This window comes from Nicotiana sylvestris, chromosome 9 (genome assembly GCF_000393655.2).
Source record: "Nicotiana sylvestris chromosome 9, ASM39365v2, whole genome shotgun sequence".
In the NCBI taxonomy this organism is placed as follows: Eukaryota; Viridiplantae; Streptophyta; class Magnoliopsida; order Solanales; family Solanaceae; genus Nicotiana; species Nicotiana sylvestris.
In genome coordinates this window covers 51,912,274-51,935,278 of record NC_091065.1, presented here as the reverse complement: position 1 = coordinate 51,935,278, position 23,005 = coordinate 51,912,274, and the positions used below count along the sequence as shown (strand labels likewise).

General features: G+C 41.3%; 1 protein-coding gene across 1 annotated transcript; it reads left to right on the top strand.

Moving 5' to 3' along the window:
- Nucleotides 1-272: 272 nt before the first annotated feature.
- On the top strand, nt 273-2,150 carry LOC104231279 (serine/threonine-protein kinase OXI1-like). The gene is made up of 2 exons (XM_009784246.2): nt 273-926; nt 1,075-2,150. Exons 1-2 carry the CDS (start codon nt 538-540, stop codon nt 1,979-1,981), a joined length of 1,296 nt encoding a protein of 431 aa, XP_009782548.1. The 5' UTR covers nt 273-537; the 3' UTR covers nt 1,982-2,150.
- The last annotated feature ends 20,855 nt before the right edge of the window (nt 2,151-23,005 follow it).

Below are 23,005 nucleotides of genomic sequence, written 5' to 3'. Positions count from 1 at the left end.
ATATTCTTAAAATTGCGTATAAATTCAATTGCTATCCATTTTTAAGGGTAAACAATAATACCATGAATATACTGCGTAATTTTCTTTTTGATATATACGATTTTGGAAAGCGGGTGAGGAAAGTCCGTTAACTGTGACATGGGCTTCTAGAATACCACACCGTAATCGAACTTGCGCCCGAAGTCTTTGACTGTCGTGAGTCGTGACCACGAGACATTACTACCTATACTACTTTAATTGAACAAAATTAAAATAGTTGAATAAAATAAACCACATTCCCATTCTCAATCTTCTTTCGCAAGGAGGAAATAAAGGGCATCTTTTAATACTTCATTCAAGATTGTTTATAGCTCAAAAGTCTCACCCTATATATAAAAAACCGTGTAGACTCGCAAGTTTCTATGTTGCTCGAGAAAATAAAATCCGAAGATTCTCAAATTTACTCTTTAAACCATACTGTTTAAGAATTAAAACTTACAGCATATCCAGATTTTGTGCAACAAATTCCTCTGATCGTTGGTTGTGGCCACCTCCGCCATGAATGACGGAGACAACCATGAAAAGCCAGAGGTTCCCTCCATAGAACTGCGGAGTCTGAAGGTAATTTCCGCCCTTGGCCGCGGAGCTAAAGGACTTGTGTTTTTGGTTCAAACAGAGGACGGTGAGTTACTTGCTTTGAAATCTATTTTGAGAGCTTCAATTGAGAAGAAAAAGGCCAGTGGAAACAGCGATGGCAGCGAATACAGAAGAATTTGCCTCGAGCGTGACGTGCTCAGTTGTTTTCAGCATCCGCTTCTGCCTAAACTCAAAGGAGTTGTATCAACTGATAAGATTGTCGGATATGCTATTGATTATTGTCCAGGAGGTGATCTCAATTCTCTCCGGAAAAAACAAACTGAAAAAATGTTCTCCGATGATAGTATAAGGTCAGTCGCTTTCTGTGATTCTGTCTCTATTTGCATATTATATATATATATATATGTATATATATGAATTGCCAAAGCAAATTATTCAGGTGAATTCTGTTTGTAAACATGTTTTTGATGTAAAATTAAATGTTGTTTGAATTTTCAGATTCTATGCGGCGGAGTTAGTGCTGGCATTGGAATATCTACATGGATTAGGGATTGTATATAGAGATTTGAAGCCAGAAAATGTGATGATCCAAGACAACGGCCACATAATGCTAATCGACTTCGATCTCTCTACCAAACTTTCACCTCAAACTCCAGAAATTCGACAAACAAAAACAGCCAAGCTTCCTCAACGATCGGAGCAAACTGCGTTGAAGAGCAAGAAGAAGAATCGGTTTTCTCCTTTGAACAAATGTTGTAACTCAGGTATCTCTCCAGAAGATTCGATTCACTCGGCTCGACTCGCTCCTGACTTAGCGAGTCTCGAATTCGACCCAACCGAAAAGTCAAATTCGTTCGTCGGAACCGAAGAGTATTTGGCGCCGGAGATCATCCTCGGCCACGGCCACGATTTCTCGGTGGACTGGTGGTGTTTAGGAGTTGTATTGTACGAGATGCTGTATGGAACGACGCCGTTTAGGGGCTCAAATCGGAAGGAAACGTTTTATCGAATACTGTCGAAGGCGCCTGATTTAGTTGGCGAAGCGACGTCGTTAAGAGACTTGATAAGGAAGTTACTTGAAAAGGATCCGAAGCAGAGAATCTCTGTGGATGAAATCAAGGGTCATGATTTTTTCAAATCTGTAGACTGGGATTTGATTATGCAACTTCCCAGGCCACCGTTTATACCTGTGCCGTCTGACGAGAATGTGAATATTATAGAGGGAAATGAAGAAATTGATGTGGAATTATTTGTACAGGGAGTGTTTAAAGTTGAAGAGGAGGAAGATGATGCGCAGTGCAAAAAAAGTTCTCAATCTAACGATGGTGATGAAAATAGGAATAAAGAGGCGTGGGTCGAAGGAATAAATTACCCCACCCAAGTTGATAAATTTTTGGTCTTTTGATCAATTTTTGTATATTTTACCTGACGTACAGATTATTTTTCAGTAACTGCAGTATGTTGCTGATAAGGGTTATATGATTTATAATAATCTGCCAGTCTTGGTCATGTAGCAAAATTTTGATCCCATTTCGAGCATAATAATAATAATAATTCTGAACGTTAATTACTCATCGTACAAGTATTTTCCGTTGGGAATTGTGCCAGGGCCTCCACCATATCACTAATTGAATTGATGTTATTTGTTGTTGAAAAAAATGGATGTTATTTGTTGTGATTATACTTATGTTAAAATCGCGTGTTTATGAAAAGTTGTTTGACGGAAGCTTAAAATGTTTTTATCTAAATCTTGATTTGAAGAATCGTAATATATCTTATTAAAAAAATATATACTGGTAAAGAAACGAAATGATCAATCCGATGGATCATAATATATAAGTATGGTATTACAGACTGTCTGTTGCAGATGTCAAGTATACGGGGGAGATCCATGCATTACGCTTCCACCTATTCCTTGCGTATGAAGTTTCCATATCTATTCACAATCTTCAGAATAATATTATTTTTTTCGATTTCTTGTCAAAGAATAAAGATTAACTCGTCACGCCGCGGGAAGGTGCGGAGGTCGAGTATTAAGGTTGTAAGTTAGAAGGTAGTTTTCTACGTCGTGTTGAATGCAAGACTAGTCTGATAAAGTTTTGTCTTAGACTGCTAGTGGTTAATATTGTGTTCATATTGTGAACACGTGATTTTTGTCCTACATGAAATACTCCCATAAATTCAAAACAAAGTAATTTCGTTTCATTATTTGCAATTTTGTGGATTTTGTGGCATTTACTGTTAATTATTTGCGTTTTTGTCTGTGCATTTCGTTTGTTAATTAATGGAAAATACAAAATATGTTGCATTTGCATTTAGGATTTAATTTTTTGCATGTTTGAAATAATTAGTAATTTAGTGTTTATAAAACTGGAAAAATCACAAAAATAGTTTATTTTTGCATTTTAATTTTAATTTCTCGAATTTTGTTAGCTTTCTTTAATTTGGTATTTAATTAGTATGGTAATTATTTTTAGAGGTTAATTAGTTTAATTTGATAGGATAATATTAGTTTTAATAATTACTTTAGGATTTATTTCAAATTTTGGAAAGAAAAGAAATTTGGAAATTGAAAAAAGAAGGAAAGACTCAAAAAACAAAGGGAAATTCGATTTGGGCCATTTATGTAACCCCCCCCCCATCAGCCCAATTGCCCCCTCGTACCCGCCCAATTCTAGCCCAAACCCGCCTATACCCGGTCCGGATCCCCTTTCAGGCGAAACGATGCCGTTTCGACCAGTGCTAATCTGAGCCGTCGATCCTCACTTGATCGAACGGCTCGGAACTAAAGCTGGGGGAGTATATATATGTCCGAACACGCACCCCCCCCCTCAGTTCATCGTCCCAAACATCCTTAACTTCAGAACCCTTCCCCCAAACCCTAGTAGCCGCCCCAAAATCCCCCACCGTCCGGTGGCGGCGCCGGCGTCTAATCGCCACCAAATTAACACCCTGAACTCCTTTCCACCTCCCCATCCCAAATCTCCACACAGTTCTTCTCGAATCCCCTTCCATCGCCTTGAATCTCATATCTGAGGTTAGCACTAGAAACCCTAAAATTCCCAGATCCACCCAAAATCACATGATGCAACCCCTCATCTCCTTCCTGCCTCAAATACATGTTGGTTTCATCTCAAAATGGTCCGTTAGTGGTAGAGCAGAGGTCCGGATAGCCAAGTCTCTCCTTGGGATTCTTTTCTGGCTTAGCAAGGTCAAGTGAACCCAATACAGTCATTAATCGTTTGTCTTTTGTTAAGGACAACCGATTAATGACCGTCAAAGGTTCACTGTCTCCTCCAAGGTTGTTCGAGTTCATGCGGTTCTTGCCGAAACAGGTTTGGGATAATTTCCCTTTACATCGATTGGTTTCTGTTGATCTCTTCTGTTTGTTTGTTTGTTTTACAGCTTTTCAGAATTTTCGTCTCTTGATTAATTGCATTATGTTCTGATTGCAAGTTTGTTAGTTAGTTTGTTTGCGTGGTTGTCGATGACAATCGGCTTCGTAAGGTTTGAGTTTAATTTGGTTTCAATTCACGAGATTTTCTTTTTCTGGTGGGTTTCATTTCACATTTTGTGAATTAATTTTGAAACTGAGTCAAGTATAGTTCATCGTTCACATTAATTCTTGTTTCAAGAACATTTTCTGAATCCATGTTTATGTGTGAAGGGTATTCAAGCTAGTTTCTCATAATTTCAATAGTTGTTTTGGGTTTCAGTTTGTTTGAAAGTGTCAGCCCGTTTGTTTACTGTTATTGAGATTGTGAGCATTTAGAATTTAAGGGGGGGAGTAAGTGAATAATGTGGAACTTTAGGGGGTAATTTGGAAATTGTTTCAACTTAAAGAATCTTAATAACTGATGAGAAGCTTCCTAAATGGACAGCTGCCCAAAATGGTTAGGGAAAATAGGCTGTAAATTGAAAATACCTTAAGGGAATGGACAGTTGTCCAAAAATCAGTTTTAAAAGAATGCCCTATGAGGGTATTTTGGAAAAATCTGACTGCCTTGCCTTGGAAGGCACACAGCAGACCCTCAGCCCTTTAAAAAGAAAGCTTTCTTCTCATTCAAGTCAGTTTTTACACCTTAGAGAGACTGAAAAGGCTAAAATACAGGAGAGATCAGAACAACTAAAAAAAAGTCAATGTTCCATTGAAAGTTTTTTTGTAATTCTTGAGGCTCTCACTTCTAAAATGATCTCTGAACAATCGAGGGCTAAGATGGCTTGAGACTTAGTCATTAGGGCTAGGTGTTGGGTGTTTGCTTGTGTGAAAGTGTGTTTGACACTGCAATCTGGTCTGCTGAATTGCATTTTCTTGAATTTTGAGCTGTTTTGGTACACTGTTCCACTGCATTTGAGGTCCACTTTGCTGCTTGTTACTGCTGCTGGGTTTTCTGATTATCTCGTTGTTGCTTTCTTCACATTTTCAGGTATGTAAGGACATTTGAACCTTGAGTAAATCTAGACCAGAAGCCTATGAAATCGAGCTGAAATGGCTGTTTTGTTCTTTCTAGTAGAGGCTATTGGTTTTCTTGTGATTTCTGCACATTTCTCTCGTTAATCATTATGAGTAGTTAGTCATATAGTTTGTAGTCTATTTCCTTTTCAGACTTGGGATTTGCACCAATGTGTTATAAATAATGTTAGACTATTGGACTATTACAGTGCTGTAAGTCAGTGCTAAGCTCAGCCACACCTATGTCTTATTCATAAATGTCACTCATGTGTTTGGGAAACTGTTAGAATGTGTAGAGTAGTTTGACCTTCCCTGTATCATGTTCACATTTAATTATTTAGCTGAAAATCTGCCCTGTTTCGCACTGTGCAAGCAGTGCATCGATTCATTATTCTAGGTGCAAATTCTGATTGTGGCTCTCATTGGTTTGATTTGCTGGTTAGTTCCATTGGATCTGATTTCTAGCGCTTGTTTAACCTTTCAAAAATGTGAAAGTGTGGTTCAGTCCATGCTCCTCATGATATAGGTTTAGTTACTGAGGAGAATTTGCCCAGGACCTACCTGCATTTTTCAGGGAATATGCATTTGTTTTAATGTGTTCATCGTAAGGTTTACTTTCAGAAGTGGTAGTTTTGTTGTCTTTGTCCGTTCTTATATCGAAAATTATTTTATTCCGCTAAAGTTTGCTGGATTCGGATCGTAGCTTAACTGTTAGTCTTCATGATTCAATCGCTAGTTTTAATACATACCCGGTGGTATGATTCTTTGCGAGGGCATTTCAAATGAATTATTAGAGAAATAGCTTTGGGCTTTAAGAAATCAGGTTTTGGACAATGGTTTGTGCTGATTCTTGGGAATTATGTCCAGCTCGCCTGGATCTTCGAACTGGTCATGTGACCAAGTTTAAAGGATGTGATTTCAAGCAAAAGAATATGGGCCTAGCAAATGAGCTGCTAGGCCCTTCTGCACATTAACACTTCTGGGCTGCAAATCCATGTGCCTTGAGTTAGCCCGTTTGCTTTTCACAGTGTAGTTGGCCCGTAACTTGTGGCCTTAGCAATCCTAACTCGATTTTAGGAATAATTGTTGAATATTCGTAGAGAAACCTTTAGGGCCATTTAAAATACAATTGTAATTGTGTACACGTTCGCGTGGCATGATTACAATTCTAAAAACTAAATTCGGAGTATGCGTTCGCGCAACTTCGAGCAAACCTTCTTAATAATAAAAATGGGTTTTTCGTAGGTTATTGATTAAATTGGCTCATATAGTCCGAGGTGCGCCGTCCACCATTTAATCATACAAAATGACAAATGTTTGTAGTTTGCTTTAGACACGCGCAACTTTGGCCAAATTTTTCTTTTTTATAAAGTGTTATTAATTGTGGACATGTTCGCGTGACATAATTTTTCACACGCCAAACAAACGGGTACACGTACGCGTGACCCGTTTCGAGATAATTTTCTTAATTAAAAAGCGGTTAATAGAAAAATGCACATAGGGTCTAAAATCAGTAATTAAATAATTTTAACGAGCCAAGTATGATCAAAGCGACAGTGCTAGAATCACGAAACTCGGTAATGCCTAACACCTTCTTCCGGGTTAACAGAATTCCTTACCTGGATTTTTGTGTTCGCAGGCTATAGAACAGAGTCAACTTCCTCGATTCGGGATTTTAACCGGTGACTTGGGACACCATAAACCTCCCAAGTGGCGACTCTGATTTTTAAATAAACAATCCCGTTTTGATTGTCCTTTAATTGGAAAAACTCCCTTATATTTATACCCTTTACGGGGTGTAGTAAAAAAGAGGTGTGATAGCTCTGGCGACTCTACTGGGGATCGAACCCAGAATCTCTGGTTCAGGGTTCAAGAATTCGAGCTTGTTTCATGATTTTTACCTGGCTTTATTTATTGTTCATAATACTGTATTCTGTGAACCTTTATGCTAATTGCTATCTGTTTACCGCTTTGATATTGTTGGAATTGTATATAACTGTCTTCTTACGCCATCCATATGAGTCTTCTGAAAATGGTGCATACGTTCACGTAGCCCACTTTTTCTGTAGAAATTATACCAAATAGAACGAGGCCGGGCAAGCGATAAGGCCGGGTAGACTTCAGTGCTCCCGGTACGCCGCCCCCTCCTCGGCCCCAGTTGTCCACTCGGGTACCCCAAGTCTAGACGAAAACCGCAGGATTTAAACCTAGAAAAACACAGCCCCATGCCAGATCCCTAGTAGGAACGTTTGTTTGCATCATGTGCATTTGACTTAGGGGACTCAACACAGGGGTTGGGTCCGTCTAGGACAGGTATGCCCGAAATAACAGACCATCCTGATGCATCCTATGTGCTATGTGAATATTTATTTGTTTCGGCTTGCATGCTGATCGGCTAGGGAAAATAAAGCGAAAAAAGAAGAAGAGAGGAAAACCAAGAATGATATAGGGAAGGAAATAAGACCCGGTTCTAAAACATCCCGGTATTAGAAAAGCGTCCCGAAACTCTGCCCAAAAATTTTTTTTTTCAAAAAAAGTGGGGTTATTTTTAAAAAGAGTCAAACACTGTGTTCTTTCAAATATGTCAAAATTGACCGAACTATGAAGGTCTGATTCTCACCGGATGTGGGATACGTAGGCAACCTATATAAGGTTCGGCCTTATTTTTGAAAATAAGAGAAAAGAAAAACAAGAAAAAGAGAGTCGGTGGTCGAATGAATGCAATCTTGATTTTGGTCAAAATAAGCCGATCCAGCTTCGGCTATGTCTTAGACCGTTCTTGCCAAGGTAGTCTCAGAGTATTTTTCAGTTGTCGAAAGGCTATTTTCGTAAAAGAATGGACAACTTTGTGAGGGGTCATAAAATAATTCTCCCAGCCTCAAAATTCGCGTGAAATTGGGAAGGGGCCGCATTTGCGAAAACAGCCATTTGGCCAAAGCGGGCATACAGGGGAAGAGAGTATGGTTCTTTTCTTCTTTTATTTGTTCTTTTTCTTTTCTTTTTCGAAAAACTGTTTACAAAAGGGTCAACTCGAGTCAAATCCTAACCTTAATCCTCCACAGGAACAATGAGTACCATCCAAGAACCGCCAGAAGTGGTCAGGGAACAGGCTCGGCTACACTTGCATATGTAGTGGAATGATTTAGACGAAGATGGTCAGAAATAGGTGAAAAAGCACTTGGGTGCTCTTATAGACATCTTTGAAATCAAACCACGGGAAGATCTGGTCAAAGCTTTGGTAACGTTCTGGGATCCGGTCCACAATGTCTTTCGTTTCTCAGATTTTGAGATCACCCCTACTTTGGAGGAGATAGCCGGGTACATTGAATTCGGACGAGACTTGAGGAAGAAACAACTCATATTTCTAAGGGCTCCATCGGTGCACAAGTTCTTTGACATTTTGAATATTAGTAAACAAACAAATAAGGAACGTGTGAGCAACGGGTGCTGTGCTTTCCATTTCTTATACTTCAGGTTCGGGCATTCCTTTGGTTTTGAAACGCATGAAAAGGGCTTGAGCAACAAACAGAACAAGGGCCTTTGGCAAATTCATCGTCGGTTCGCATTTATTGTGGCATTCTTGGGGATTATGGTTTTTCCAAATGAGAAAGGAACGGTGGATATTCGTATGGCTAGAATTGCACAAATCCTCACTACCAAGGAAGATCATACACTTGCCCGTTGGTGCTAGCAGGTATCCATCGCGCATTGATTGTATGCAAAGCAGGGGCTCAGTTTTTTGATGATTGCAGTATCATTCTGCAAATGTGGTTAATCGAGCATCTTCGCCATCATCCCAGATTCATGAGTTATGGTTCGAGCCCAAACAACTTCATCATTAGTTACGAGGAAAGGATAAAAGATTACAACACACCAGGAGGATTTGAAGCATGGGTTTCTCATGTGAAAGCTCTTGACGCAGGTTAGGTTGAGTGGACTATAGGATGGCTCCCGAGGACAGAAGCCATCTATATGTCTGCTACCAAAGGATACCTGAGGATAATGGGCGTAAGGAGTATTCAGCCATATGCACCGCAGAGGGTCTTGTGGCAATTGGGGAGGTATCAGATTGTGCCTGAAGATGAAGATCTAAGCATCCAGGTCATAGAGTTACATCCAGAAGTTGCATTGCCTGAGGCTGTAGTTCAGCAAGATTGGAATAGCTGCCGGTATCTCAAAAACGGCACCCAGGTACCAGACGTCGCCAAGGGGGAAGTAGATCCAAATTATGTTGCTTGGTTTGAGGAAATGTCTTATGTAAACAACGAGCCAAAGCCCGAGAGGCCCGTCAAAAGGCCTCATGTCCAAGCCTTTGATGATGAAATCCAAGAAAGGTTAGCTTGGGGGGAGAAGGAGAAGGAATATAAGGCCATTATCCACGGTCTGCGAGAAGAATTGAGAAATGTCACCTTCAACAATGATTTGCAGGCACAAGAGGCCGAAGGGGAAAGGAGAATATTGGTGCGAGAAAATGATGCCCTCAGAGCTCAGGTTTGACAGTTGAAAATTGAAGCCGAGAACCCAGGCCAAAGCAGGAAAGACGAGAGGATCATTTACAACCTCACTCAAAAGGTACGTGACTACGAAGATGACCTGCAGAAAGCTGAGTCTGAACTAGCAAAAGCACGGGAAAGGTTGGCCAAAAGCGCCGAGGGGCATGCAACTTTCGTTCAACAGATGAAATAAAGATATGAAAGAGGGGTCACAGGTTGGGAAAAGGAAATCGGCAACTTCGAGGGGGAAATGGCTAAACAAGCCAAAAATTTTAAGACTGAAAGAGAACATTATTACACCTTAATGGCATGGCTAGAAAAGGACTTGCAACAACTCCAAGAGCAGAACCAGGTAGCCGAACGAACTTTGGAAGCCAAAACCGAGAAAATAGGGCATTTGTTGCAAGAGAAGGGCGTCATAAGAGAGCGAGTCAAAAGGGTTGCCAACTATATCACAATGAAGTGCAGTAGCTGTGAGGATATGACGAGATCCATGTTCTTCGCCACTGTGATGATTTTTGTTCGCCGGGTAATGGAAGATCTCTACCACCTTCAGGAGGATTTAGCAAGTCGGCCCACAGCAAGGCTGAATGCCGCCCCACGGGTCCCAGGGATAGTTGAGGCATTGATGTATTCGTGATTTCTTGAGTCTGTGTTTTCTTTCCGTTAAAGTCTGCCAGTTGTTTTGTAGCCTGTATTTCTATTATTAGAGCATGCGGTTTGTTTGTTTTTGAGTCTGTATCTCGAGTCTATTAGTTTCTTTCGAGTCTGTTAGTTTCAGTCTTTGTAATAGCGTTTTTATATGAAAATTGAAAATCCCAAATGTTTTTACTTTATTTTACACTTATCCACCAGAACTACGCTCGGTCTGATTCATGCGGGGTCATGATACGTAGGCAATCTTCATAGGATTCGACCATAACCAAAAGAAAGAAAAGAAAGAAAAAGAAAGAAAAAAGGGGGAAAGAAATAAGAGGAAAAACAAGAGAGTAAAGAAAAGGAAAGAGCGGAAAAACAAGATTGAAAAAGAGAAAATAAGAGAGAGTAAAAATAAAGAGAGAACAGAGGCCAGAATGAAAGGAAAGAAAAGAAAAGAAAAGGGGATGTTTGCAATTAAAATAAAAGGCCGGGATGACGTATGCAACTGATCAAAAACATAATAGAGACGGTTAACTGTTTAGGTACATTCATGCCCAATGTGCGGTTGCCAATCTGTTAAAGCCTAATCGCTAACAAGGTTTTTTGTTGATGTATTAAGTTCAGGCAGGTGGTTAGTTGACTGGCATCCTGGCAACTCACTCCTACAACACCCGATCGAAAGACATGCTGAATATGGTCGACCAGGAACCGGAAACAAGTGTTATCGATCCATCGAAAGAGATGGAAGAAATGGACGTTAATGCAATGAGGGAGGAAATGTATAAGCTGAAACAACAGATGGCTGAAATGTGCCAAGCTTAGGCAAAGGGGCATCCACCACCGGTTTATCCCGCCAATCCTGCTTATATCCTACCATCAGCCCAACCTCAGGAACCCGTCCACTGTGAACTCATCTCCAGCCTTTCCCCTCTACCAACAATGCCAAGGCACTACTTCCCATACTTCTCAAGCTCCACCACCCAAACAAGTCTCGTACCCTCCCCCGCCAATTACACCTGTTTTTGTGGCACCTCCACCTGCTACATTACACCGATCTTCCAGTGAACCCCTGTTCCAAACTCACGATAACTAGTACTATCCCCCTGAACCCACCTTCAAAGTTCTATAACCATATACTTACACTCCTCATCTTGATATCCCGGCAGAGACCGAGAAACCACCCAGAAATCCTGAGCATGAAGAGATGATTAGAAAGGTCAAAAGCTTAGAGAAATCGTTTCGAGATATGAGGGGGCTGGGAGGCCAAGTAAGTGTGGCCTATAAGGATTTATGTCTGTTCCCAGATGTTCAGTTTCCAGCGGGGTTCAAAATGCCCAAGTTTGATCTGTACGATGGGCATGGCGACCCGGTAGCACACTTAAGAGGGTTCTATAGCAAGATGAGAGGGGCATGTGGAAGAGACAAATTGCTGATGGCATATTTCAGCCAATGTTTGAGTGGGTCGGTGCTAGAATGGTACACTAGACAAGATCATAACAAGTGGTACACATAGGACGATTTGGCCCAAGCCTTCACATGTAATTTTCAGTACAATCTCGAAATCATCCCGGATTGTTTGTCATTGACAAAGATTGAAAAGAAGCCCGGTGAGAGTTTCTGAGAATATGGGTTCCGTTTGAGAGAGCAAGCAGCGATGGTTGACCCCCCAATGAAAGAAAGCGAGATGGTTGATTATTTCTTGCAGGCTTTGGAGCCTACTTATTTTGGTCATTTGGTGTCAGTAGTGGGCAAGTCCTTTAATGAAGTTGTGAAAATGGGAGGCATGGTTGAGGAGGGACTCAAGTCCAATAAGATCATGAGTTACTCATCAATCAAAGCAACCATCCAGGCCATTCAAAACGGTACTGGGGGTGTACTCGGAATGAAGAAGAAATAGGACGTTGCAACGATCGAGTCGGCAGCTTGGGGTGGAGCCAGGAACCATCTGCCATTCTACAACCAGCCTCGACCCTATCCCTAAACATACCCCCACACTCCATATGGCCCACCACAACATTACTACCCACCTCCAGATCCCAATTTTTCTGGCTATCACGTACAGACCTATACCCAACCTCCCGCTCACGCGCAATGGCATGCGCCAGCTCCACAGAGTCCCTACCAAGTTCCACAAAATACCCATCCACCCCCAAAAGCCTACAAAAAAAACCCCCTGGAACAGGTTTTCGACCCAATCAAGCCTTTAAGAATGAAAGGGTACATAAGCAGAAGACTTTCACTTCATTGGGAGAATCATATACAAACCTATTCCACAGATTGATACCATTGGGCATGTTGAATCCGATCGAGGCTAAAATGCCGAATCCCCTTCCCAAAAATCTTGATCGCTCGGTAAATTGCAAGTATTGTTCAGGGGCCCTGGGCCATGACACAGAGAAATGCTGGAAACTAAAAACAGCTGTACAAGAGCTCATTGATACTCGTCGGATCGAGGTTCAAGCCCTAGAAACACCAAACATCAACCAGAATCCGCTACCAGCTCACCATGAAACCCATATGATTGAGTTGATACACAAGGGAGGGGAGGCTAAGAAACCCTCGCAGACGGTGATAATGATCCGCTCCAATGAAACCAATTCAAAGGAAAGGGTAACCAGTGGGAAATCAGTGGTCCAGCGGAGAGAGGTAGACAACAAGCCAGCTGTGGTAGCCGAGAAAGGGTCGTCAAGTGCTGTTGCAGTGAAACCAGAGAAAGTTAAAGTGGTAGTACCAGGGGTTACAAGTAAACCTGTCATGGTCATGAAAGGTACTCACACAGAGCCTGTTATTTTAAAACCAGTAACTCAGCTTCCAGTGATCAGCAGCAAAGCGGTCCCGTGGAATTATGAACGAGTGACAGTAACTTACCAGGGGAAAGAGGTTAGAGAAGAAGTGTGTGAGACCCATGGTTTGACTCGATCGGTGAGATGTTTTGCCCCCGAAGAGTTGAGAAGAGCTAAAACTTCTAAAGATAATCCATTGTCGGTGAAGAAAGTTGTGCCCGAGGAAGAAGCAGAGGAATTTTTGAAAAAGATGAAAGTATAGGACTATTCCATTGTCGAGCAGTTAAGGAAGACACCAGCTCAGATCTCACTCTTGTCATTACTGATCCATTCAGATGAACATCGTCGTGCTTTGATGAAGATCTTGAACGAAGTCCACGTTCCTGACAAAATCTCAATAAACCACCTGGAAAAGATAGCTAACAAAATATTTGAGGTAAATCGCACTTTTTCTGATGATGAGTTACCCATGGAGGGTACCGAGCACAATAGAGCCCTCTATCTGATGGTGAAATGCGAAGATTCCGTGGTTACTCTGGTGCTGGTTGATAATGGATCTAGTGCGAACATCTGTCCTCTCTCCACATTGGAAATATTGCAAGTGGAGGATGAAAGGATTCACAAGAACAATATTTGCATTCGGGGATTCGACGGTGGAGGGAAGGATTCAGTCGGGGACATAGTGCTTGAGCTCACAATAGGGCCAGTTGAATTTACTACGGAGTTCCAGGTGCTCGATGTGGCTATTTCGTACAATCTGTTGTTGGGACGACCCTGGATCCATGCTGCAAAAGAAGTCCCGTCTACTCTGCATCAAATGATCAAGTTTGAATAGGATCGACAGGAAATTGTTGTACATGGCGAAGATAATTTGTGTGTGCCCAATGGTGCCATTGTGTCGTTCATAGAGGTCGACGATGGCAAGGGACCATGGGTTTATCAGGTTTTTGACATAGTATCGGTAGAGAAAATTCCAGAAGGCAAGTGCGTGCCAACTCCAAAGATGGCTGCGGCATCAGTCATGGTAACTGTCGAAATGTTGAAAAACGGTTTCGTACCAGGCAAGGGTTTGGGTACATCTCTGCAAGGTATTGTGCAGCCAGTCTCCCTTCCAAGGAATCTAGATACTTTTGGTCTGGGGTTCAACCCTACCGTTGCAGACATGAGAAGAGCTAGGAAAATGAAAAAGAAAGCATAGGCATTGCCAAAGCCAGTCCCGCGTCTGTCTAGGTCATTCGTCAGGGCGGGTACCAGAAAGCAATTGTTGTCAAAGGTCCCTAGACCACTGATTGGAGCTGATGGAGATTTGGAGAAGGGGTTCGAAAGGTTATTCGCCGAGGTCAATATGGTTCAGGATGGGGAAGGGTCCAGCAAGGCAGATGTGCAATTCGTGGGACCACGTGCAAAAGTTTACAACTGGGAAGCTACTCCTCTTCCTATCCGGAGGGAGTCTTGGTAGTGAGTTTTGATTTTCCTTTAGTTGTTTGGATTATTCCAGGGTCTGTAATTCAGATATTATGTTCCGTCCAGTTGGATGTGTTAAAACCCTGTTATCTTTATATTCAATGAAATGCAATTGTTCCTTTTCCTTCATTTCTTCTAATTTTATTTTTGTTTTCTTCTTTTGTACAGTTCTTTTTATGCTGATATCAATGACATGACATGCATGAGAAATCTTCGGCCCAATTTTAAAAGCCAATCTAACTCTAAAGTAATAATACAAGAAATTGAGTGTGATGACGAGTTGGAATTTGATGATGAGGAGGCCTATGAAGAAATTACTAAGGAACTAAGCCAGTTTGAGGAAAAGCCCAAACCTAATTTGAACGATACAGAAGCAGTAATTTAGGGGACCAAGAAAATGTCCGTGAAACTAAAATAAGTGTCCATCTGGAACCTCAACTCAGGGAGGAGATAATCAAAGCACTGTTCGAATACAAAGACATTTTTGCATGGTCCTATGATGACATGCCAGGTCTAAGCACTGATTTAGTGGTTCACAAATTTCCCACTGACCCGGTATTCCCTCCTGTCAAACAGAAGCTGAGGAAGTTCAAAACGGATATGAGTGTAAAAATCAAAGAAGAGGTCACCAAGCAGTTCGATGCGAAAGTTATTCGGGTCACGCGATATCCCACCTAGTTAGCCAATGTTGTGCCTGTGCCAAAGAAGGATGGCAAGACCAGGGTGTGCGTTGATTATCGAGATCTCAACAAAGAAAGTCCGAAAGACAATTTCCCGTTGCCGAACATCCACATCTTGATTGAAAATTGCGCCAAACATGAGATTGGTTCTTTTGTGGATTGCTACGCGGGTTATCATCAGATCTTAATGGATGAGGAAGATGCTGAAAAGATGGCATTCATCATGCCATGGGGAACGTACTGCTAGCAGGTCATGCCATTCAATTTGAAAAATGCTGGGGCAAACTACATGGGGGCAATGACAACAATACTCCATGATATGATACACCAGGAAATCGAGGTATACGTGGATGATGTGATCGTGAAGTCTAGGAAGCAGTCTGACCATGTCAGGGATCTGAAGAAGTTCTTCCGAAGGCTTCGCAGGTACAATCTCAAGCTTAATCCTACAAAGTGTGCTTTTGGGGTGCCGTCTAGAAAGTTGCTGGGGTTCGTAGTCAGCCGCCGGGGTATTGAATTGGACCCATCAAAAGTCAAGGCTATTCAGGAATTTCCACCTCCGAGGAACAAGACCGAGGTGATGAGTTTGTTGGGGAGATTGAATTATATTAGCAGGTTCATCGCTCAGCTCACGACAAATTGTGAGCCCATCTTCAAGCTGTTAAAGAAGGACGCTGTGGTCAGGTGGATAGATGAATGTCAGGAGGCGTTTGATACGATAAAGGGGTATTTGTCAAATCCACTCGTGTTGGTCCCGCTAGAACCAGGGCGACCTTTAATTCTATATTTGATGGTATTGGACAATTCATTCGGCTGTGTACTGGGTCAACATGATATCACTGGAAGGAAGGAGTAGGCCATATATTACCTCAACAAGAAATTCACACCGTACGAGGTTAATTACACCCAGCTTGAGAGGACATGTTGCGCCCTAACTTGGGTGGCGCAGAAGTTGAAACATTATTTGTCATCTTATACTACTTACCTCATATCTCGCTTGATCCATTGAAGTATATCTTTCAGAAGCCTATGCCCACAGGGAGGCTTGCAAAGTGGAAGATCCTGCTCACAGAATTTGATATTGTCTACGTAACCCGAACTGCAATGAAAGCTCAGGCCTTGGCGGACCATTTGGTCGAGAACCCGGTTGATGAAGATTATGAACCTTTGAAAACTTATTTCCCTGATGAAGAGGTGATGCACACTGATGAGTTAGAACAAGGCGAGAAGCCTGGATGGAAGCTTTTCTTTGACAGAGCCGCAAACATGAAAGGCGTAGGGATAGGAGCAGTACTTATTTCTGAAACAGGGCAGCACTACCCTGTTACGGCTCAGCTTCGTTTTTACTGTACCAACAACATGGCTGAGTACGAGGCATGTATTCTAGGTTTGAGGTTAGCTGTGGATATGGGTGTCCAAAAAGTCTTGGTCTTGGGTGACTCAGACCTTCTGGTTCACCCATGGGAAACACAGAATTTGAAACTCATACCGTATAGACAATATTTGCATGATCTTTGCCAGCGGTTTCAGTCGATAGAATTCAGGCATATCCCAAGGATCCATAATGAAGTCGTCAATGCTTTGGCCACCCTAGCGTCAATGTTACATCATCCAAATAAGGCTTATATGGACCCTTTGTAGATTTAGGTCCGTGATCAGCATGCTTACTGTAATATGGTAGAAGAAGAACTTGATGGGGAGCCATGGTTCCATGATATCAAAGAATACCTCCGGATGAGGGTATGTCCGGTACAGGCCACAAGTGATCAGAAAAGAACAATTTGACGATTGGCAAACAGATTTTTCTTCAGCGGAGGGGTGTTATACAAAAGAACTCCAGACCTTAGATTGTTAAGATGCATAGATGCAAAACAGGCCACAGTAGTCATGACTGAGGTACACTCCGGAGTTTGTGAACCTCATATAAGTGGGTACGTTTGGGCAAAGAAGATTCTCCGAGCAGGATATTACTGGCTCACTATGGAGCGAGATTGCATCAGTTTTGTGCGCAAGTGCCATCAATGCCAGGTGCACGGAGATTTGATTCATTCCCCACTATCTGAATTGCATACAATGTCGGCACCATGGCTCTTTGTTGCCTAGGGCATGGATGTCATTGGGCCAATCGAGCCAGCAGCATCAAACGGACACAGGTTTATTCTGGTAGCCATTGATTATTTCACCAAGTGGGTCGAAGCGAAGACTTTCAAATCTGTGACTAAGAAAGCAGTGGTCAATTTTGTGCATTCAAATATCATCTGTCGGTTTGGGATTCCGAAGGTAATCATCACGGACAATGGTGCCAATCTCAACAGTCATCTGATGACAGAGACATGTAAGCAGTTTAGGATTATACATCGCAATTCCACCCCATATCGCCCTAAGGTGAATGGAGCAGTCGAGGCAGCCAACAAGAATATAAAGAAGATGCTTCGAAAAATGGTGGAAGGTTCTAGGTAGTGGCATAAAAAGCTGCCATTTGCATTGTTGGGTTATCGCACTACTGTCCGCACTTCAGTAGGGGCTACTCCTTATTTGTTGGTGTATGGCACGGAGGTAGTAATACCCGCAGAAATTGAAATCATATCCCTTCGAATTGTTGTTGAGGTAGAGATTGATGACGTTGAATGGGTCAAAACCCGCTTGGAGCAGTTAAGTCTGATTGATGAAAAGAGATTAGCGGCAGTATGCCATGGCCAATTGTACCAACAGAGAATGGCAAGAGCATATAACAAGAAGGTACGTCCACGGAAGTTCGAAGTAGGTCAACTAGTGTTGCGACGTATCTTGCCTCATCAGGTTGAAGCGAAAGGAAAGTTCGCCCGAACTGGTAGAGGCCATTTGTTATAACTAGAGTGTTGTCCAATGGTGCGTTATATTTGACAGATGTAGAAGGGAAATGTGTAGAAATGGCTATCAATTCCGATGCATTCAAGAGATACTATGTATGATTTCTTTTTTTTTTATCGTACTTGTTTGTATTTGGCATATTTTGAAGATTGAAATGACGAAGGCGTGTTGTTATGCTATCTAAACACTTTATCCCTTGTCACCCCTTTTGAGCCTTATTTATTTTCTTTCATACCCCTCTTTCGGGATCAACGACACAATTCAGAAACGCAAGTGCGGAGGAAAAGTAAGTAAAAAGAAAAGAAAGAATGAACAAGAAAGGAAAAGGAGACGAAAAATGAAAAGAGAGAAGAAAGAGTGAAAAGAAAAGAAAAGAGAAAAGCGAAAAGAAAAAAAGAAAAAGAAAAAAGAGAGAAAAGAAGAATAACAGAACAAAAAGAGGAAAGAAGAGAAATAAAAAGAAAAAAAAAATCGCAACAAACAAAGTAATTCCTATGACATGAACTACGTTCGACATGATTCCTTTTAGGGATACGTAGGCAGCCTCACGGTTCGGTCTCATCAAAATAAAAATCCAAAAGTCCCCAAGCAAGAAACTGGGGCAGAAGTTGTGGTTGTGGTAAGAAATCTGATTCTGAAAGTTGTAATTTTTAACCCATGTGAATTGCTTTGAGCCTTTTTATACCCTTTTCTTCTAATTCTGTCCAAAAGCCCACATCACGGTCCAAAGAAAGACCTTGTAATCAGTCTTTGAGAAATGCCAAGTCAAGCAGATAAAGGTAATTCATGTCAAGGGCAACACTCTAGTTCAAGCAAGGAGAGAAATTAAAAATGAGAGAGTCTTATTGGTGAAAACCCTCACGGGCACCGTAATGCAATGAGAGTTGAGAGAAATAAAAATGAGAGAGTCTTATTGGTGAAAACCTTCACAGGCACCGTAAGGCGACGGGAGTTGAGAGAAATAAAAATGAGAGAGTCTTATTGGTGAAAACCCTCACTGGCACCGTAAGGCGAAAGTGAGTTGGGAGATGAACGAATAAAAGAGGTATGCTGGTGGAAATCTTTCAAGGCACCGCAGGATGAACAAAGTCAAGGTTCGGGTAAAGTAATCAGGTCATGGAAATTCTGGGGGCAATGAAGTACGACAACTGAAAGTTGATTGGTTGGACAGATTGGGCCGATTAATCCAAAATGCATAAGTTTCTTTTTCTTTTTCCCTTTGTAGGAGTCATCTGGTTTTGGATTCTTCTTATCCTTAACCCGCAAAGTCATTGCATTTCATTTTCTTTTGGGTATTTATCTAAAGATGTTTCAATGTCAGTCTTGGCAAAATCAAGTGAAAAGGATTTCAAAGCTCACTGCCAACTTCCAAAATTGCAAAGCACGAAATGGTCAAAGCATACTAGGGACAACATGATACAAGAGAGGGGCACAAGGAATCACCGGAAGTTTCATCGGTGGAATGAATTGGTAATGTCATGGGAGATGCAAAGGTTCAGATAAAAGGTCAGAGGTAAAACAACAACATGGGTATAGAACACTCAATTCGTCAAAGGTCATGGGGTGTGAGAGTCAGGCAGAAAGTCAAAGCGGTTTAGGGCCAGTTCGGAGAAGCCGATCAGAACAAAACATTGCAGCAGAAAGATCTTCAGCAAGAATGCCATCAGCTAGCCACCACTTTAAACTAACAAAATTTTCTTTGATTGAAATAGGGGCAGAAAATTCGTTGGATTCGGAGAAGCTCTCCGTGGAGAAAGGCAGTCACCAAACAGGTTTGCTTCTTTTTTGATTTTCAGGACCCTCCTGGAAAATGGGACCTAGTTTAAAGTTCAGAAATAGCATTATCTAGCATAAATGTATCCCAAAAGAATATAAGTTGGCTTAGAAGTGTGCATGTTCGAGATAGGATTTAATTAGGAGTTTTCAGGACCCTCTTGAATAATGGGACTTAGTTTAAGAGTTCAATTAGATAATAACATTTAGCGTAAAGTCTGTTGTAGGGTAGTATAATTTAGCCATAAAAGTTTTCACTCTTAAGATAAAGATGGACTTTTGATTTTTAGGACCCTCATGGATAATGGGGATTAGTTTAAAGATCCTCTTAGATAACAAGATTTAGCAGAAGTCACAACTGTAGAAGATATAACTTAGATTCTAAATTGTCGTTTAGTTAAGAGTTGTCCGGACCCCCTGAATAATGGTATTTAGCTTTCAATTCTTAGACCCCCTGAATAATGGTATTTAGCTTTCAATTCTTAGTAATACTTGGTAATATGATTTAGTGTTACAATCACATCTGTCCCCAGCCACAAAACTGGGGCAGAAAATTTTCTTTGTTTTGTCAAGTTGAAGTTAGGAGCCCGCCTGTAGAACAAAGGAGTACAATCTAAGCTTTAGCTTTCAAATTCTTTGTTTTGGTTATTTTGAAGTCAGGATCCCGCTTGAAGAGCAGGGAATACATTTCAAGTTGGAGTCAGGAGTCCGCCTGGAAAGCAGGGAATACTTTCAAGTCAGCAGTCAGGAGCCCGCCTGGAGAGCAGGGAATACTTTCAAGCGTAGCAGTCAGGAGCCCGCCTGGAGAACAAGGGAGTACAATCTAAGTTTTAGCTTTCAAATTCTTTGTTTTGTTTATTTTGAAGTCAGGAGCCCGCCTGAAGAGCAGGGAATACATTTCAAGTTGGAGTCAGGAGCCTGCCTGGAAAGCAGGGAATACTTTCAAGTCAGCAGTCAGGAGCCCACCTAGAGAGCAGGGAACACATATCAAGTTCAGCAGTTAGGTACCCACCTGAAGAAGGGGAAAACATCTCAGTTTACAATTCAAGATGGCAACAAACGGATGTCTCCGAAAGAATAGAGAACAACAAGGCAACAAGAAGCACAAAATCAAGTTTGAAGATATAGATAGGATTTTTGTAATCCATAGATCATAGTCTAGTATAGCTTTTGTTTTATTTTGACATGGTATAATAAGGAAGTTCAGTAAGCAGTAGCAGCAACAGCAATAATAAAATCACAGCTTCATGGTAGTCCCAGCTACCAAAACTTCCTGAACTATACTGACCTGATTCCTTTTTAGCCAAGGATATGTAGGCAACCTCAGAAGCAGGGTGCGGTCAAATCTTTCAAAAATGCTTCCCACGGAGTATTCAAACGTGCAAAAATTGCTCGTATCCGCTCACTTATCTTTGCACGAAAACTCTTCGTGTTTCCGAGCAAAGAGGAGCAGCTGTGAGCACGTGATTTTTGCCCTACATGAAATACTCCCATAAATTCAAAAGAAAGTAATTTCGTTTCATTATTTGCCATTTTGTGGATTTTGTGGCATTTGTTGTTAATTATTTGCGTTTTTGTCTGTGCATTTCGTTTGTTAATTAATGGAAAATATAAAATATGCTGCATTTGCATTTAGGATTTAATTTTTTGCATGTTTGAAATAATTAGTAATTTAGTGTTTATAAAACTGGAAAAATCACAAAAATAGTTCATTTTTGCATTTTAATTTTAATTTCTCGAATTTTGTTAGCTTTCTTTAATTTGGTATTTAATTAGTATGGTAATTATTTTTAGAGGTTAATTAGTTTAATTTGATAGGATAATATTAGTTTTAATAATTTACTTTAGGATTTATTTCTAATTTTGGAAAGAAAAGAAATTTGGAAATTGAAAAAAAGAAGGAAAGACTCAAAAAACAAAGAGAAATTCGATTTGGGCCATTTATGTAACCCCCCCATCAGCCCAATTGCCTCCTCGTACCCGCCCAATTCTAGCCCAAACCTGCCTATACCTGGTCCGGATCCCCTTTCAGGCGAAACGACGCCATTTCGACCAGTGCTAATCTGAGTCGTCGATCCTCACTTGATCAAACGGCTCGGAACTAAAGCTGGAGGAGTATATATATGTCCGAACATGCACCCCCCCTCAGTTCATCGTCCCAAACATCCCCAACTTCAGAACCCTGCCCCCAAACCCTAGTAGCCGCCCCAGAATCCCCCACCGTCCGGTGGCGGGGCCGACGTCCAATCGCCACCAAATTAACACCCTAAACTCCTTTCCACCTCCCCATCCCAAATCTCCACATAGTTCCTCTCGAATCCCCTTCCATCGCCTCGAATCTCAGATCGGAGGTTAGCACCGGAAACCCTAAAATTCCCAAATCCACCCAAAATCACACCATGCAACCCCTCATCTCCTTCCTGCCTCAAATACATGTTGGTTTCATCTCAAAATGGCCCGTTAGTGGTAGAGTAGAGGCCCGGATAGCCAAGTCTCTCCTTGGGATTCTTTTCTGGCTTAGCAAGGTCAAGTGAACCTAATACCATCATTAATCGTTTGTCTTTTGTTAAGGACAACCGATTAATGACCGTCAAAGATTCACTGTCTCCTCCAAGGTTGTTCGAGTTCATGCGGTTCTTGCCGAAGCAGGTTTGGGATAATTTCCCTTTGCATCGATTGGTTTCTGTTGATCTCTTCTATTTGTTTGCTTGGTTGTTTGTTTTACAGCTTTTCAGAATTTTCGTCTCTTGATTAATTGCATTATATTCTGATTGCAAGTTTGTTAGTTAGTTTTTTTGCGTGGTTGTCGATGACAATCGGCTTCGTAAGGTTTGAGTTTAATTTGGTTTCAATTCACGAGATTTTCTTTTTTCCGCTGGGTTTCATTTCACATTTTGTGAATTAATTTTGGAACTGAGTCAAGTATAATCGTTCGCATTAATTCTTATTTCAAGAACATTTTCTGAATTCATGTTTATGTGTGAAGGGTATTCAAGCTAGTTTCTCATAATTTCAATAGTTGTTTTGGGTTTCAATTTGTTTGAAAGTGTCAGCCCGTTTGTTTACTGTTATTGAGATTGTGAGCATTTAGAATTTCGGGGGGGGAGGGGGGAGGGTAAGTGAATAATGGGGAACTTTAGGGGGTAATTTGGAATTTGTTTCAACTTAAAGAATCTTAATAACTGATGGGAAGCTTCCTAAATGGACAGCTGCCCAAAATGGTTAGGGAAAACAGGTTGTAAATTGAAAGTACCTGAAAGGAATGGACAGCCGTCCAAAAATCAGTTTTAAAAG